Below are 19,931 nucleotides of genomic sequence, written 5' to 3'. Positions count from 1 at the left end.
TAGTTGGGTAAAGAAGAACTGCATTATAACACACCATCGACTGGAAATGCTCTCGCAAAACGTGGGGCTTTAGGTAGTGATGAAAACGTCGCTAGAACTATTCCACAGCCGCAGTCAGTTTATGAGCAACAAGAGGGACGCACATTTTTGCCTGTGGACTTGGAGACATACTTCAAGTCCCCGCGTACATCGTACGGGCTAGGCAAAAATGTGCGTCTATCTTGTAAACTGTCGCTTTAATGGCCCTTCGCTCATTTTCAACTTCTATTCAATTTTCATACTGCCGTACTCTAACGGAACTATCCACCTACCCTCTTCTAAAGATCATTCTCTAGCTAATAAATCATCACACTAAAGCTTCATGTTAGCATTTCCAACCAACTCCCCTTTCATTAAATTTTGCACAGTGGTCTCATCGACCTTATTCGCCGCCGAACGCCAGTTAGATTTGAACTGCTGCTCGTTTTCCATTGATTTATAAGTTTTTTTTTTATATTCCGTTTGACCAAGGCCCAATACCGTTCAATAGAGCGGAGTTCTGGGCAGTTGGGAGGGTTGTGGTATTTGAGTACCACAACCACGTTGTTGCTTCGTACCACTCGATTGCCTTTTTCCCATAGTGGCAGCTCGCCAAGTCCGGCCAGAACAGCACAGGTCTATTATGTTGCTTTAGGAATGGTAGCAGCCACTTTTCCAGGCATGGACGTAGATCTCTTGGTTCCCGTAGCAATGAAAATGCCGCTTTTTAGAACACACGTGCATATGGCCTGCCAGATGAGATATTTTGACGTAGGACTACGTCTTTTATTTCTATATGCGGGTACACTTTGTGAAAACCGAAAATGGAACATGTAAAAAAATAAGAAAGATTTTGAACGTTAATAACTCAGCTGCCCCTGGTCCAATTTCAATAATAATTTTATCACCAATCGATCAGAAATTTGGCTACGCATCGATAACAATGCTTCTGAATGTTGAATTTCAACAAGATACTATTGAATAAAATTTGCCAGCCAGTGTCGCTACTTGATAGAAAACTACTCATAATGGGAGGAGTCTTTGTAGCTTTTATACCACTTGGTTGCACATCATTCTGCTTTAACCTGAAAAGATATAAAAGAGCGCTGCTGTATGGCATTAGCTCATTTTCGCTTCGGACGGCGTGGTGAACAGCAATAGCAGCAGTAGGAAGGTGGTGGCTAGTCCACTCCTTCACACCTAACAAGCAACAATTGACTGGTCGTGGCAAAGGAGGAAAAGGTCTGGTAAAGGAGGCGCCAAGCGTCATCGCAAAGTTCTTGGAGATAACCGCCATCGGTCGTCTGGCTCGCCGTGGTGGTGTCAAACGTATCTCCGGTCTGATCTACGAGGTGTGCTGAAGGTGTTTCTGGAAAATGCGGTCCGTGATGCTGTCACCTACACTAAACACGCCAAGCGTAAGTGGCCATGTCCTCTTCAATAAAACGGCCCTTTTCAGGGCCAACAAGCTTACATCAGTAAAGAGTTGGAATAGAATTTATCTGTGCCTGTTTGTCCATATTCAGAACCACAAGCCCCCAACAACCACACAAAATGCTCTCCAGAGTTGTAATCTTGTAACCAAACTTGGAAGCAGGGGTGCAAGTGTTTTTGATTGATTCTCTTAATCAACTTTCTCTTTGAAAAAGATTACTACAAATTTGGTACGCCTACAATTCAAAAACGGAAAGAGTTGAGATAATAGATAATTGATCAATTAAAAGAACTAAATGCTCTTCACATTTATTCCGTCCACTAGCGGTCCTACGTCAAGCTTCCGTTCGTGCCCCTAGGCACAGACCCTTCTACTTTTTGTTAGGGAACTTCGACCGTTTGATGGTTTTGAAAATTTCAGGCACCTTCCCTTTTCCTGATGCGGAATAAAACTCCTGTCCCGGAAGCTGCTTGAAATCCGTCTTCACATAAGTTTCATCGTCCATGATGTAACAGTCGAACTTTGTGAGCAGATTCGTATACAGCTTTCGGGACCGCTGCTTTGCCGACGTGTTTTGTTTTTTAATCTCGGTTCGCCCCCTTCACCTTCTTAAACTTTGACAACCCAGCTCGTTTCTTGGCCCGCTGCACAGTACCTAGTATGGGAGACATTGAGCTTGCCAGTGACGTCCCGGATGGAGAGGTTAGGATTCCGCTTATATTTCACCGCCACCTTCTTCGTCGTCACGGGCGATTTGGCCACATCCAGCAATTTTGCCAACTTGGCGTGTGAGAACGTCGGATTCTCTTGCTGCGCGAGCAAAATTTTGCCACACTGCTCCTCTTGCTTGGATGTCATTTTAAAAACTGGAGAGCAAACGGTGAAAACTCATCATAGCAACCATTGTATACACTGATCTTCCTTGCAGCATTTCAGGTTTTTTATGCATTTTTAACATAAATATGTACCAATTTGAAGTTGACCGATTTTTGCACGTTCCAGATTTTATCCGAACATGTTTTACGATGGTCATATGGTTCTATGGATTATTTTTTGAGACATAGTTCATGGAGATGTGATTTGATATTTCACTTGTCATAACCATAAGAGACAATCATTTCGACCATATAGAACAACAATCTGGAGTATCCTGAACCGTTTCTAAAGTGACTATGAGAGGTAGTTTGACCATGTGGAAGCATGATCCGGAATATCCGAAACCAGTTCTACGGTGGCCATATGGCCAAGGGCGTAGCCAGGTTTCGAGCTAGGGAGGGGCGAAAAAAATTTACTATGGAAAATTTTGCCAAATGCAATTTCACCGAACACCATTTCACCGAAAACCTTTGTTTTGCTGAGTTTATAGGGGGGCAGTTCCGTGATGGAAATCTTAGCTGATCTTGAGAGTAGCAAAACCACAAAGCAGAAAATCAAGGTTGATTTTGAGGTAACAAAATCACCAAACGGAAAATCAATACCTTGGTATTACAGTCAAAGTAAGAAACTGACATCCACCGCCATTTTGAAATCCAAGATGGTGGATCAAAATCCAATTTGGCGGCCTCCGGACAGCGTGTATGCATCTAAACCTATGCCATACGGGCATCTACGGAATGGGCTCGATGAGTAGAAGTGAAAAATCGACATACGCCGCCATTTCGGAATCCAAAATGGTGGCCTCCGGACAACGTATATCTTTAGAATGGGTTCGATGAGTAGAAGTGAAAAATCGACATCCACCGCAATTTTGGAATCCTTATTGGATTTTGGCACGCCCGATGCCAATTTTCCACTTCTACTCATCGAGCCCATTCCGTTGATACCCATATTGCATGGGCTTAGATGCATATACGCTGTACGGCGGCAGCCATATTGAATTTTGGTCCACCATATTGAATTCCAACATAGCGGCAGGTGTTGACTTTCCGCTTCTACTCATCAAGCTCATTCCGTAGATACCCATATTGCATGGGTTTAAATGCATATTCGCTGTCCAGAGGCTGCCATATTGAATTTTTGTCCACCATTTTGGATTTGTGGAAGCCATCTTGGGTTGAAATCCACCATTTTAATTTCCTCCGGAATGCTGACTTGAATTTTGGAATGTCCCAGACTCTAGAATGTATCATATTTTATAATCCTATGATTTTCGATGGTCTTGATCTTGGTTGATATTGATGCTGGTTGATTTTGGGAATCGACAATCACAACTTATATTGGTTGAAAATCACGGGTGATGGCTTGTGATATTGGTACCTGTGATTTTAGGTGATATTGATCTTGAAAGATTGCCGTTCATCGTATTTCGTCGAGTAGATGTGATTTGATATGTCGTTTAATGTGGATATAAGATATATTAAATATAATCATACGGATCCATGATCTGGAATATCAGGAACTAGTTCTATGGTGGCCATATGGCTCTATATGGTTGTCATTATGAAAAACATTGGTCATATTTCGTCTAGTAGATGTGATTTTATATGTCACTTGATTTGATTATCAGAGATATCAAATTGTATCAATTTTTTCTATATTCAACGTCGGTCTCTGTTCCGCAATCTAGTGCCAATCTCCGACGGACATCGATTGCCTTCCATTCACGGCAATCGAATGTGCAGGAAGGCAGCTTCCACACCTGCGTAGGATATCGCACCCATTCAACACACATGGGCCGGGACCAACGGCTTTACTTCCTTTCCGAAGGAAGACGTGACCAGAGATTTTTATGCCTCAGAAAAATCCCACCGACCTCGGCTGGGATTGAACCCAGACCCATTGGAGTGAAAAAGCAGTCACGCTTACCACTACACCACCGGCGCCGGCTCAAATTGTATCATGTGGAACCACAATCTGGAATATACCGAATCGGTTCTACTATAATCATATTGCTCTATGATTGTCGTTTTGAGAGCCATTGGTGATATTTCGTGGAGTATATGTGATTTGATATGCATGATATGGTTATGAGCGATATCAAATTTTACCATGTGGATCCATGATATTCCAGAACCGGTTCTACGGTGACCATACTTGTTGTTTTTTGTGTCATTGGTCATATTTTACCGAGCAGATGTGATTTAATATGTCACTTGATATGGTTGTGTGAGATATCAAATTTGACCACGTGAAATCATATTTCGGAATATCCGGAACCGGTTCTACGTCGGCTATATGGTTCTATGTTTGTCATTTTGAGTGCCATTGTCATTTGGAAGTAGATGTGATTTCATGTATCGCTTTTTTTTTTTTTTTTTTTTTAATAATTCGTTTATTTTTCCAGGCTCATTTGCTGTAGCTTTGCGGAGCCGATATTCATTGTTTAGATAACAAAATTACTTAAAACTAACGTTAGTAAAGCGGGGGCCGATTACTCGCGGCTATCTCGAGGTTAGGGGTAACAAATTGTAACAAATGGATGGCAGGGTAGGGATTGTGAACACAAGGTTTGGAGAGCAATGTGCTCTTGATCTCGAACTAGGCGACACTCTGATGAAAAAGACAAACATGGGGGTACACCGATGGGTAGCTAACAACTTGGGAGAACACAAGATGACACTAACTTCTAAATCCTCAAATCTATCCGTTTTAAAAACACATAAATTAAATTCAAATAGTCAAGGTCTCGGCTCGCCAAGACATCTCTAACGGGTATCGCGGGTTGTTTTCCTCGGGCCCTGAGGGATGTGGATAACTCAGATCTGGCAACACGGTGTAAGGTACACGACCAAACAACATGCTCGATATCGTGATAACCACTGCCACACGCACATAAATTGCTGCCTGAGAGCCCAATTCGATAGAAGTGCGAGTCTAACGAGCAGTGATTGGACATAAGCCTTGAAATAACGCGTATAAAGTCGCGGCTCATGTCCAACCCTTTGAACCATGGTTTGTTCGACACCTGTGGGAGAATAGAATGTAACCATCTTCCCAATTCACCATCATTCCATTTTTGTTGCCAACTGATGAGGACTTGCTGGCGAGCAATGGAGAAAAATTCGTTGAAGGCGATTTGTCGCTCAAAAATATCGCCTTCCATAGCGCCCACCTTAGCCAATGAGTCCGCTTTCTCATTACCCGGAATTGAGCAATGAGATGGGACCCAAGCTAAGGTGATAGTATAGGAGCAGTTAGATAAAGCACTCAGTTTAGATCGTATTTCAGGCAGGAAATACGAGGAGTGCTTCATCGGCCTCATTGAACGAATAGCCTCCAATGAGCTAAGACTATCCGTAAAAATGAAATAATGGTCAGAAGGTAGTGAGGCAATTCGCTCTACTGCGTAAAATATAGCTGCGAGTTCCGCAACGTATACGGAGCATGGTTTCTGCAGTTTATAGGAGGCGCTATGAAATTGATTAAATACACCAAATCCAGTGGAAGCATTTATGGTTGACCCATCTGTGAAAAATCTTTTATCGTTACTTACATGGTGGTACTTGATTGCAAAAATTGAGGGAACAACCATCGACCGATGGTGATCTGGTATTCCATGGATTTCTTGCATCATGGTCAGATCAAAATTTACAGAGGAACTATAGAAGGCTTGGAAGCAATCACGATTGGAGATTAATGAAGAAGGACCAACCTCCAGCGTCATGTACTCATAGTACAAACTCATGAATCTTGTTTGAGGATTTCGGTCGAGCAGCTTCTCAAAGTGTTCTATTACCAAAGGATTCAATACTTCACAACGGATGAGAAACCGGAAAGACAGCTCAGCGAAACGATCTGTCAGTGGGAAAACACCCGCGAGTACTTCGAGGCTCATCGTATGAGTCGAGTGCATACAGCCTAGCGCAATACGAAGGCAACGGTATTGAATCCGTTGCAGCTTAAGAATGTGTGTTTTTGCTGCGGATTGGAAGCAAAAGCTGCCGTACTCTAAAACCGAAAGGATGGTTGTTCGGTACAACCTGATCAGATCTTCCGGGTGTGCTCCCCACCAAGTTCCGGTAATTGTACGAAGAAAATTGATTCTTTGTTGGCATTTTTGTTTCAGATACGCAATATGTTTTCCCCATGTGCATTTGGAATCGAACCAGACACCTAAATACTTGAAAGATATACTTTGAGTGATTGTTCTACCCTTTAGTTGAAGCTGTAACTGTGCAGGATGATGCTTCCTAGAAAAAACAACCAACTCAGTTTTCTCCGGAGAGAATTCGATACCCAGCTTCATAGCCCAAGTAGACAAATTGTCTAAGGTATCTTGCAATGGTCCTTGCAGGTCCGGTGCACTTGGCCCTATAACGGACACAACGCCGTCATCTGCAAGCTGCCTTAGCGAGCAATTTTCATCAAGACAACCATCAATGTCTTTAACGTAAAAATTATAAAGAAGGGGGCTTAAACATGAGCCCTGGGGGAGACCCATGTAACTAATTCGTGAAGTTGTCGAGTTTCCATGAGAAAAGCTCATATATTTCTCAGACAACAAGTTGCTCAAATAGTTGTTCATAATTGGTGAAAGCCCACTATCGTGGAGTTTATCCGAAAGGACATCGATACAAACAGAATCAAAAGCCCCCTTAATATCCAAGAAAACTGAACCCATTTGCTGTTTTTGCGCATAGGCCAGTTGAATTTCAGTTGAAAGCAACGCAAGACAGTCGCTCGTCCCTTTGCCTCTTCGAAATCCAAATTGCGTATCTGAAAGTAAACCATTCGACTCGACCCATTTGTCTAGACGAAAAAGAATCATTTTCTCCAACAATTTCCGTATACAGGACAGCATCGCGATGGGACGGTACGAGTTATAATCCGACGCGGGTTTACCGGGTTTTCGAATGGCGATAACTCTTACTTGCCTCCAATCATCCGGAACAATGTTGTGCTCCAGAAATTGATTGAATAAGTTCAACAAGCGTCTCTTCGCGACGTCTGGGAGATTTTTGAGCAAGTTGAACTTGATTCTATCCATTCCTGGAGCTGAGTTGTTACATGAGAGGAGAGCAAGTGAGAATTCCACCATCGAAAACGGAGAATCTATTTCGTTACTACCCGACGGACTATCACGAACGTTGGTTTGAACCGACACCGAATCCGGGCAAACTTTCTGCGCGAAGCTGAATATCCAACTGTCTGAGTACTCCTTGTCTTCGTTGACCGGTGATGACGCGTTGCGCATTCTCCTGCCGACATTCCAGAGTGTTCTCATCGAAGTCTCTCTCGACAAACCATCGACGAACCGACGCCAGTAACCGCGTTTTTTGGCTTTAATCAAGCTCTTAAAAGTTTTCTCGAGGTCGGTGTACCGCTCGAAATCTTCGACCTTACCGTGTTTGCGGAAGCGTTTAAACGCGGCGGACTTCTCGCTGTTCGCGTCGGTGCAATCCTTATCCCACCACGGAGTGAGAGGTCGTTTGCGAACGAAAACACCCGGAACGCGTTTCGTCTGTGCTTGAAGAGCGCAGTCAACGATAAGTCGCGATAAAAAGGAGTACTCATCCAGCGGAGGGAGTATGTCAACCGAATCAGTACCACCGAGAACCGCGGACGCAAATTTTTGCCAGTCGATGTTTTTCGTGAGGTCGTACGCGATGTCAACCGAGCGAGTGGAAGATGAACCATTGGTAATAGAAATTTTGATTGGCAAGTGGTCACTACCGTAGGGATCTTGAATTACTTTCCACGAGCAATCCAACGATAGTGAACTCGAACTGAGGGAGAGGTCTAATCTACTTGCTCTTGCTGGAGGTTTGGCCACTCGTGTTACTTCCCCAGTGTTTAGAATTGTCATATTGAAGTTATCGCAAAGGTCGTATATCAGGGTTGAGCGGTTGTCATCGTACAGTTCCCCCCAGCCTGTACCGTGGGAGTTAAAATCTCCTAATATCAACCGAGGCTCAGATAAAGCTGAGCAGATATCTGAGAGACCTTGGCGAGAAATCGCAGTTCTTGGAGGAAGATATACTGAGGCAATACTGAGGCTTTTACCTCGAATATTTACCTGACATGCGACAACTTCAATGCCTGTCACGGAAGGCAGATCGATTCTATGAAAGGAATGGAGCTTATGAATCCCGAGAAGCACCCCTCCATACGAATCTGCTCGATCAAGGCGAATAATGTTAAAATCGTGGAAAGGGAGATCGGTGTCTGAAGAAAGCCATGTTTCACAAAGAGCAAATGCATCACAAAGTGAGTTGTGAACTAAAAATTTGAATGTGTCAAGTTTCGGTATAAGACTTCTACAGTTCCACTGAAGAACAGAGATCATATCCCCGACCTCATTCGGAAAATTATCCATCAAAGGATATGATCGATGCAAGGAAGGACCACCTAGAAGCTAGTTGCTTCAAAAGAGTTTTCACGAATGGAAGCACTAAATTAATAATGTTCCGAGTTGAGTCAGAGACGTTGAATATATTGAAGATGCTCTCCACAATTTCAGAAAACGTGAACATGGCATCATGTTCTTGCTGATTATTCAGCTGTTTTTCTGGCTGAAAAACTGGGATATCTGGGGTTTTAGATGATCCCGGAAGTGGCGGAAAGTCCTTGTTAAAATTACAAGATTTAAATCCCGGTGGTGGGGGTTTCGGTACATTTCCGCTACCTCTTAAATTTGTCAAGGTAGGTTGGTAGTCCATACGAGAGGCCTTACGAGGTTTTTGGGTGACGTTTATTTTGGACCGCTTCCTCGTGTTGCCATTAAAGACAAAAGGACTACTCTCACCCACCTCTGAGTCAGAGCCCTGATCATCATCTGGCAGGAGGTGGAATGTGTTGTTGCTTTTTGGGGTGGTTTGGGAAGATGAAGCGGTCGTTTTTAAAATTTCTGCTAACGAGCGCTTAGAGCGAGCTTGCAAAGACCGCTTTAGTTTTTCTCCCTGCTGTTTGTACTTCGGGCAATCACTCAGAGCATGCGGAGCATCCTTACAGTAAACGCATTTTGGGGTAGCATGACAAGGACCCTCCGTATGCTCCTCCCCACATTGATCGCACCGCGGTTTGTTGGAACAAAAGTCCGCGGTGTGACCTAGTTGTTTGCATTTCAAGCAATTCATTACCCTCGGTACAAACAAGCGTACAGGTAGTCGAACCTTCCCAATTGTGACGTAGTCAGGTAATGCCGATCCTGAAAAGGTCACACGAAACGAATCTGAGAGGGTATACTTTTTTTTTGTGCCTATGTGCGACACTGACTGCAGTTGAATGCAGTCCAGTATCTTGACTTTCGGGAGGGCACGGTTTTTGAAAATGCCGAAAGATTCGACTTGCAGGAAATCCTCACAAGTCAGACTCGATTCGGTGACCACTCCTTCAATTTCTACGTCACAACTGGGGACGTAGACTCGATATTCGATCGAAAAAAGCTCACAGGCAACAATCCGGTTTGCCTGTTTCAGGTCATCAACGGTAACGCGCAGTTTGTTTGACGTTACCTTAAAGATATCGGTTACGGCCGAAAAATGTTTTGTCAGATCCTTCGAAATCCGAGAAATATTCAAAGGTTTTTGTTTGGGCCGGAAAAAAACAACCCACGGACCTTTTGAGTCGCTTGGGTAAGCTTTATGGCGGGGGGTCGCAGAAATTTTTAAGGGAACGGTTGGAGTAGGGGGAACAGGTGGACGAGGGGGCGATGGTGGAGAAGGGGGGGCAGGGGGTGAAGAAGGTTGTTGTTTAGACATCACCTTTGGGTAAGCTCCAGTGCTCGTTTTGGGGTCCGAAGTAGAATCCCCTGAGGTATCCATTTCCTCTTCAGTGAGAAGCAGATTTTCGAATGATGGAGATTTAACAGACTCATCATCGGAGATATCTGCTAGCGAAATACCCCCGCCATCATTGGTTTCATCCATTGCGGGGTCTTAAGTACCTCCGCAACAGATTTCGACATAAAAAAGGAAATATATATATATATATATATATATATATATATATATATATATATATATATATATATGCGTTGAGAAAAAAAAATAATAAATAAAAAAAAAATAAGAAAAAAAAATAAACTTATCCAAAAAATATAACGGTAAAAATAATACTTAATCCAACAAAGCAAAAAAAAAAAAAAAAACTTTAAAATGGAAAAAAATAATGCCAGGAAAGTTAATCAACACTATAGGGAGATTAATCAACTTGCAAAAAAAAAAAACAGTAAATGAAAAAAAAGAGAAAAAAAAAATGAAAATTTTTTCAGGAAAAAACAAAAAGGTGTCAGAAAAGTTAATCAACACTGTATGGAGATTAATCAGGTTGCGGAGAACGGAAGATAACCGTTTGTTACTTAACTCTCCACACAAGCGCACGGAGTGTGGCTGATGACGATGATCTATCCTGATGTGAGAATGATGGTGATGATCGTTCTATTGTTGCCCTCGAGTGTTTGCAACAAAGCACCGGCTGGCTCGCCGGCTGGTGAACTCGATGACCTTGAGTTTGCCGTTTCGTGATGCGATGAAACTTGTTGGTTAGAGATGTACAGCTCATCTGCCGGACTCGGCCGGAAATGACTGCTTCCTTTCTCGAACGATTGAGCGGCAATTACAATTCCGCGATGCTCACTGCACTGTTGTATACTACAACACCACTCAGTATGAAAGCGGATTGAAAAAAAAAAACCTCAATAGGGGAAAAAAACTAGTACCGATTACGGAGTGCAAGCAATACTTGACCGAAACAGTCGAGCGTTCGATGTGGAATGCATGTATCGCTTGATGTGGTTATTATAGATAAAGCATTTACCATATGGAACCATAATCCGGAACATCCTAAACCTATTCCAAGGTAGGCATGGGGTTTTATGATTGTTCTCTATTATTTTCTGGAGTTTCTCGAAAAAAAAATCAAGATGTTGTCGCAATGATAAGTAAGATATATGATAAAGAATGGGAAAACACCCCCGTGCTAACACATGCTTGAATTTATTACAATGCGAGATGGGCCTCAGAGGATGTACCATCAAACATCACCGGACTGATGTTAATCGGGCATGGCATCTCTGAGATACAAATTTTAGAAAAGAAAAAGTTTGTCCCAGGCTTTTACGGGTTAAGGTTTTCACAACGCACCACAAAAATGTCTGTAGATTTTTATTTTTCATAATATTCATATTGTTTTATCGGGAAAAAATATTATGATCCAAACAAAATTATGCAATGCTTGATCAGTCCGTATCGTGCTGTCTTGCCATGCGGATCTATTTGTTTTTTTTTTTTGCTGAAGGAAGTGTTACTACCACCTTAAGCTTCAACAAATTTAAACAGCACTTTTCAGTGCTCAATATACCTTTAAATTTTCTACCTTGTTTGACCCTTATTCCTCTTCGATCCTTGTTTGGACCCTACCCGAGGTAATCCTTCTTGGATATCGATTTGGAAAATTCCTCTTCGATCCTTCAGATTCTTATAGTAATCTGCTTGGAAGTCGATTTGGATAAACAATTTACTGCCGCCATGGCGCCTAAGCGCAAACGAAAAGGGCAATCTCTTGATCCCCCTTCTGAGAAAATTAATTTGAGCAATCAATTTGATTTGCTCACGGATGATGAGAATGAACCATCATCCAGGAAAAATTCTAGTTAACTTTCCCGGCTTAATGCCAAGAAAGAACAGATACCCCTTATTGTGATAATCGCTTCCGATTTCCATGCTCTTCGCACGGAACTTTTGAACTTCGTGAAATTTAAGATTTCACTGCAAATTGGCCGTCGGGATGAATGCCGTGTATTGGCTGAAACCTTGGATGGATTCAAATGTCCTCTCGAGTATCTTACTGAGCAGGAGCATAATTTTTTTTACCAAAACTGAACGTGTTCAAGGTTGTCATGAAAAGACTGCCCAGTCACCACCTAAAGATGGATCAAAGATGAACTGGCAAAATTACTTGGAGTTGTGCCACTTCAAGTAATCAAAATGAAAATGAAATCCCGTCCTGGCGATTCGCGCAACGGGATTTCTAATGATTTTTATTTAGTTCACTTCAAGTCTAGTGAACTAAACAACCTTAAGGCCTTAGAAAAAGCTAGCCTTATGCTCCATGTCCGAGTGAAGTGGGAACACTTCAGGAAGACTGGAGGAAATTTACAAAACCTCACTCAGTGCCGTAAGTGCCAGGGATGGGGTCACGGAACTAAAAATTGCTACATGCCAGCTAAATGCATGAATTGTGGTGATTCCTCTCACGCAAAGGACGACTGTCCTGTGAAGGAAGATCATAAGAAATTTAAATGTTCAAATTGTGGTTAAAACCACAAATCCAATTTTTGGGAATGTAAGACTCGCAAAGCGATCTTACAATCTCATTCTAAGCGACGGGTAGGAAACGCTCCACGTTTCCGCCCAGGTACAAATTCCTCTGCTGTTAACAACGGTCAGCGAGGAACAAATTCTACATTCGTACCCGTAGGTACAAATATCACTTCTGCTTCAAATTATTCATCTATACCTACTCCCGCTGCTAACAATGTTCAGCAAGTTAATGGATGCTGCTATTGCAGCGGGTAGAAATCAAAATACTAAACAACGTAATTCTAACGGAAATTTTGACAATTTTAACTTAGGAAGCTACTGCCCCTTAAATGGATTTTTTACAGAAATCATTAATTGATATGATTTCTGGTATGCTTAATTCTAACTCCATGTTTGATGCTATTCAAACTGAAGTTAAATTTGCAAACAATATTGTCATGACTTTAAAATTCAGTAAAAGATTTTAAAGCATTGAATATTTTAAATTGGAATGCTCGATCTCTTAAAGATAATGAAGACGAGCTATTTAACTTTTTGAGAGTTCATAACGTGCATATTGCCGTGATAACTGAAACGTTCCTTAAACCTGACCATAAGGTTAGGAAGGACGCAAATTATTTCATTTATAGAAATGATCGTCCTGATGGAGCCTGTGGTGGCGTTGTCATCATTGTTCATAGACGAATCAAACATAAAATACTTTCTTCATTTGAAACCAAAATTTTGAAACTTTGGGAGTTTCTGTTGAAACTAAATTTGGACAACTTACGTTTATAGCTGCTTATTTGCCATTCCAATGCGTAGGCCAGCAAAAGAATTTTCTCAAGGGTGACCTCCAGAAACTTACTCGTCATAGGTCTAAGTTCTTCATTATTGATGATTTAAATGCAAAACACCGCTTATGGAATAATGCTCAAAGCAATTCCAATTGTAATATTCTGTTTGATGATTGATTGTTCTGCAGGTTATTACACTATTCAATATCCAAACAGCCCAACAATCCCAACATGCTTTTCTTCAGCAAGAAATTCCTCAACGATTGATTTGGTCTTAACTGATCATCAGGACTTGATCCGTCTTAAAAATGTCCGCAGGAGAGAATATGAAAAAACACGCGATCCTGCCATGAAAGTTTTCTGGCGGGATTTGCAAAAACAAATTAAAAAGCGATTCTCTGCCCTGATGAATAAAACTTTTGAAAATGATGTTTCTAAATTAGACCCGAGTTCCAAACCCTTTTGGAAACTCACAAAAATTTTGAAAAAACCTCAAAAGCCAATTCCAGCGCTTAAAGAAGTTGGTAAAATTTTGATCACAAATTTGGAAAAAGCTCAGAAACTTGCTAAGCAATTCGAGAGTTCCCATAATTTCAGTTTGGGTCTTACTAGTCCTATTGAGAATCAGGTTGCTCGGGATTATCTGAATAATTTCTCTTGGGAAAATATTTTCGATGATTCCTGAGGGACTGATTTGGACGAAGTAAGATTTATAACTAACAAGTTTCATAACATGAAAGCTCCAGTTGATGATGGAATATTCTATTAACTCATCAAAAAACTTCCTCAAAGTACTTTGTCGTTCTTGTCAAACAGATGTTTCCATTTGGCATACTCTCATGATAAATGGAAAAATGCAAAAGTTGTTCCTATTTTGAAGCCGGATAATAATCCAGCTGAATCTCGTCCAATAAGTTTGCTTTCTTCAATAAGTAAATTTTTTTAAAAGATTATTTTGAATAGAATGATGCTTCACATCAGTACGAACTCAATTTATGCAGATGAGCAGTTTGGATTTCGCCATGGGCATTCAACTACTCATCAACTCTTAAGAGTTACCAATTTAATCAGTTCAAACAAATCTGAAGGCTTCTCAACTGGAGTTGCTCTTCTAGACATAGAAAAAGCATTCGACAGTGTTTGGCATGAAGGTTTGATAGCTAAATTGAAAAAAAAATAATTTTCCACTATATATTACGAAATTAGTTCAAAATTATTTAACTGACAGGACTCTGCAGGTAAATTGTCAAAATTCCATATCTGATCAACTACTTGTTAGAGCAGGAGTTCCTCAAGGTAGCATTCTTGGGCCTATATTGTATAACTTTTTCACTTCGGACCTCCCTGAGTTGCCTCAGGGTTGCCACAAATCTTTGTTTGCTGATGACACAGGCATTTCCGCTAAAGGAAGAATCTTCGTGTTATTTTCAGCAGACTGCTGAAAAGTTTAGATATTTTCTCTTCTTATTTACAAAAATGGAAGATTTCTCCCAACGCTTCCAAAACTCAACTTATAATATTTCCACATAAGCCTAGAGCTTCATTTTTGAAACCTAGTAGTAGTCACACAGTCACTATGAACGGAGTTCCAATTTCCTGGTCAAATCAAGTGAAATATCTTGGATTGGTACTAGACCGAAAATTAATTTTTAAAGATCGCATTGAGGTTATTCAAGCGGAATGTAACAAATATATAACATGTTTGTATCCTCTTATAAACCGGAAATACAAACTTTGCCTGACGAATAAACAACTAATATTTAAACAAGTTTTTAGAGTGGCCATGCTTTACGCTGTGCCAATATGCTCTAGTTGTTCCACTACCAGGAAAAAAGCACTTCAAAGGATTCAGAACAAAGTTCTGAAGACGATTGTGAAGTTGCCTCCCTGGTACAGCACTACTGAGGTATATATAACTTCGAATGTTTAGACTTTAGAACAAATGTTCAACAAAATAGTTAATAATTTTAGGTAAAAATCATTACAATCCTCAATTGCAATGATTAATTCCCTTTATACTTTAATAAGATTTAGAGTTAGATTTTACTTTAACATTTTGTCTTATATTACTTCTGCGTGAAGTCAACGATTTACATAATTGAAAATGCTTATTTCAAATAACATACTAGAGTGGTAATTTTTATACGATAGATAAGGAGATGAAAGTATAGAGTTAATAGTTCCGTTAGAGTACGGCAGTGTGAAAATTTTTATTTAGAGAGTAGAAAGCGAGCAAAGACAACTTTTATGAATGAAGGTACAAATCGGTTTGATCATCTATCTTTATCAAACTCCCCCGTTGGAGAGGGATGGTGAGGGGTATTCCCCCCACCTCTTCCCGTCACCACTGGCAAAAAGAGATGATCACCGACACGCTCAAGTACCGACGATGTGTTTGAAACAGTTCTACCAATTTTTACCACACTCAAGCTGTTTTCCAAACCTACGACTGGATGCCTTCTATCAGATAATCTTACGGTATTGTTAATTTTCCTAAGTTGTAAGCGTTTAATGAAAAAATACACTGGATATTGTGCAAAATTGTATAAACACTATGAGCTTGCTTGAGCTTGATTGACCGCCCACGGTTGCTACTCTGTTACTGCCAGATCAGCTGTAATTACACAGAGAACCAATAGACGATGCTTGGGACTAGCAATCATCCTCAATGTGTAAAAACTGGTGATCTTAAATTAGGCAATACCAGCGCCGGCCGCGCCCGAACACAGGTCAAGAAAGGAATGGGAAGGATTGTGTTGGAAGCCGAGAACACCTCTGCACTTCCACGAGGAATCACTGGGATGTTGGATAAGAGGGTTGGGTTTACAGCAGGATTCGTTTTGGTAAACGATAAGCTGAATTGATGTTATAACGATCATATAACGCAAAGGAGCTTGGGACTTAACCCACGGTCTTCTGCTCAGTAATCAAAAATGTTTGCCACTAGGCAGACGAGCACCTTTTTAATCACCGAGTTGCTGTTATTACCATGCAGTCATATTAACAAATAAAACGATAGACGAATCTTGAATGTGGATGGGCCTGAGATTAGACTCATGATGTTCTGCTCAGTAAGCAAAAACGGTTGCTCTAAGGCCACCGAGCCCCTCATATCACATAATACCGTTGCTCAAATTTGTGTATCCATTCAAACCCGGAACCAACGACAACAACGAGTTTCGGAAAATACACGATACACAAGCGATTTTACCATAAATCTCTTTGATATGTAAGGACCTGGGACCACGTTTTTCTGCTCAGTAAGCAGGCCACTGTAACCGACGATCTTTCAAATCCGAAAACTAAAAACTACGAAAAAGTACTTAGGCCTTCATTAAGTTCCACTTTCACGCGACGTTCAATGACAGGGTCATATCCAGGATTACATCTGAAAAATCCAAATCTGGCCAACGCCCACCTAAACCTGTTCTAATCCACCTGAAATGACTAACAAATGGAAGACTTTGACTACCCAGCCATGCAATAGTTTCATTCCGTGCCTTATGGCAACTTGATGATTCTATTGCGCTCATCTTTTGGCACCACCCAGGGGAGACTTGGTCCTGTACCCAATGCTTAACTTATCTCCATTCCACTCAGCTACTCGCAATTTCTTGTGATATAGTGGGCGGAATATTATTATATGAGACAATTCAATGCAGACGTCTTTCCAAATTTGGCAGATCGACAGGTAATCGGTGAGTTACCACGATAGTTGCTATTCAACAACTCGACCACGTCCCATCGTCAACGCCTGCTATGAGAATTTCCCATTGCAGACGTCAACTAAATGACGTCATCGAGCTATCGATCAACTACCATGGTTATCGCCTGGTACTTTATAGCACGATGCTAGGAGGCGAACCGGAAGAATCGATGAGCTACCTCTCCCCCTGTGCAAAATTGTATAAACACTATGTGCTACAAAATTCATATTTATTTTAGTTGGTGTAAAACAATTTTTAGAAGAGCTTAAATCAAAAATATCTGGCTTGACTCAATTGAAAAAGATATACTGACATGAGTGTAAAAATTGCATTTTAGAGCACATGTGATTTAAAATTTCGTAAAAATTACATACTGCCTCATATATATTGCTTATAAGCAGAGCTTAAATTTTGCCGAAGAAAGTATTAAGATAAGTAGTGAAATAATAAAGTTGTGACTGAAAGTGTGTGTCCATTTTATAAACAGAACAGTCCTTATTGATTGCGAGTTGCAGCATGAATTTGTTTATTATGAGGCAGGCACATGCACAGCACCATGCCTTAGCTGACTAGGCTATCTAGCCCAAATAACAATTTGGGTGTAGGGCTGTGTAGATCTTGATTTAGACTTGTACAATTCTACAAAGCCTTGATAAACTTGCAATGTTACTTGGGAGAGGCCCTCCAGCAGATACTGACCACAGAATCAAACGAGCAGTGAAATAATAAGATCCACACCCCCATCGGTTTTGAGTTGCTCGGATCGAAATAATCAGTGACATCATCTCTTCCTGGTTTCCTTCCGGTCCATTTCCTGCCAAGCGTGTCGCATATATGTACGTCTAATGACATAATAGCATTTCCAGCCCTACTCACACACATACACACTCACACTGGCACACGCATTCCGACACCTACCGCTGATTTGACATCCTTCTTCGTTGACAGCTTCCGGTGGAAAATTTTGGCCGGCTCTGTTTCATTTTCACTTTCGGACGATTCATCCCCGGTCCGTGGACTGCCCGGTGCTTCAGCCATTCCACTGCTCCGCCACCGGTGCCGGCGACAATTTGACCAGGCAGACCAGTACTAACAGCGTCGAATTTAACAACGACGCCGACGGCGTCAGGTCCAGGTGGATTTTGGCGGGCTGCTGAAGGTGTAGGTACGTCGTCTTAATTATGTTTACTTTTTTGCTACCCACTCCTAGGAGGGAAACCGAGCCCTCTTGGTACTTGCACTCTCGCTCCCGCAAGCGATCTCTTTCGACCCCGTTCCAGGGTGCTCAAATTGTTGAACAACGCTCTCTTGCTATTGTACTTTCACGGTGTTTGAAATGCTTCTCTCGCTCTTATTTCACAGTAAGGACCACTCTTTCCCTACCCCGTTAAAAGAACACAATGTTGTGGTTGTGTCATTTTGGTACCACTTTTGTTCTACTTGTTTCACTGCATCCGTTCTGAAGCTTTCTGCATTTTAGGCCATTATCATCGCAATTATAATCACTTCTTTTGTCCCTACCAAGTGGTCCATTAGTTGCCATACCTTTACGTTCCCCTATTTGTAGACGTTTACTGGAGCGAGCTGATTTCCTCTTCACTCTCTTCTTCGGGCAGCTTCAGTTTGCATTCATAGAACTTTTTATTTTTTTCCTTTTTATACACTAGATGATTTCTGAACACGAATTTTCGTAAATTTTCTTTAGACATAGCTAAATATTGAATATTTCCAAGCAAGAAGAAGACTAGCTAATGTTTGTTGTAAATTGTTAAGCTTATCGTAATCACTAGCATACATGTCGGCGTGATGAATTTGCTCCTCTCCCAGCTCGGACTTCACGATGGGAGCACTATCCGGCACAAAGCTGGCGATTGGCTTGCCTCCAAAGCACTACATTTTTAACAAAAGCCCTGATCTTAGGTTCCAGTTCAGTGCATTTCGGGATGCTTTTTTTCCAAATCAGTCCCTCTGGGGTTCCTGTTGCTTTTCACCTACATTGATTGAACCGCTGTCCCACCTGCTGCACACGCAAGGTCTTCTTTCCCATAATCCAAATTGACAAACACCACACACACGCACACAGCTCCGGCGGAAAACTAGGGCGAAATCATACCGAACAAAAGCCGTGGAAAACTAGGCTCCTCACTACCTGCACTACAACACTACAATGATTGGTTTGAGCGACTTGTTTCAGTTTCTGCAAATCTTGTATTATTTTGGTTGGCGATTTTTTTCTATGTGCTATTATGTGGTTTTATTTGGAGGAAGGAAAAAACTGAAAATTCAGCCGAGCAGCAGCCCTTCCACCCAATAACAGGCGAACGCTCTCCAGTAGCTCTCAGGTTGAGGTCCCCCAGATCGCTTCTGCTAGCGGTGGTTTTCTCTCGCTCTCGCCATGCTGCTGCTGCTTCTCTCACACACAACCGTTGGTACGTAATGCCAATAAAGGATATGATTTTCCTTGTTTGTGGTGGTAGTGGTGGTGATGGTGAAAGCTTTCTATGCATTGGGTTCTATGTTGTCCTGTAGCTAACCGAAAGCGGGAGAAGGATGTTAGGTGAGTGCGTTTCATCTACATGAACGCACATTTTCAGAGCAACATGCGGTTTCACAGGCGTGTGCAGTAAAGGTACTGTTCGTTTTTCTATCGGTGATCTTTGCCCAGGAAGCTGATAATACATTAGCTTGCACGTGAAACGAACCTTGAGGAAATTTGACGTTGCTGCCTGAATACTTCGGTCATCTAGCACAGCTATTAGTTTCGAAGATTGCATCGCCCATGCAATCAGACGTT

At 41.5% G+C, this 19,931-nt stretch overlaps 1 protein-coding gene across 1 annotated transcript in view; it reads right to left on the bottom strand.

Moving 5' to 3' along the window:
• The window catches only part of LOC135712351 (diacylglycerol kinase eta), a 445,427-nt gene extending 425,996 nt beyond the window's left edge, over positions 1-19,431 (bottom strand). The window contains exon 1 of the mRNA XM_065235324.1: positions 18,056-19,431. Coding sequence (XP_065091396.1) covers positions 18,056-18,175 — 120 coding nt within the window. The 5' untranslated portion in view covers positions 18,176-19,431. The remainder of the gene's footprint in view (positions 1-18,055) is intronic.
• Positions 19,432-19,931: the final 500 nt, after the last annotated feature.

This window comes from Ochlerotatus camptorhynchus, unplaced genomic scaffold (assembly GCF_037179485.1).
Source record: "Ochlerotatus camptorhynchus isolate MF236.1 unplaced genomic scaffold, CSIRO-AGI_Acam_v1.1 ptg000472l, whole genome shotgun sequence".
Taxonomy (NCBI): domain Eukaryota; kingdom Metazoa; phylum Arthropoda; class Insecta; order Diptera; family Culicidae; genus Ochlerotatus; species Ochlerotatus camptorhynchus.
The sequence above is the reverse complement of the archived record's forward strand: the minus strand, read 5'-3'. Positions and strand labels throughout refer to the sequence as shown.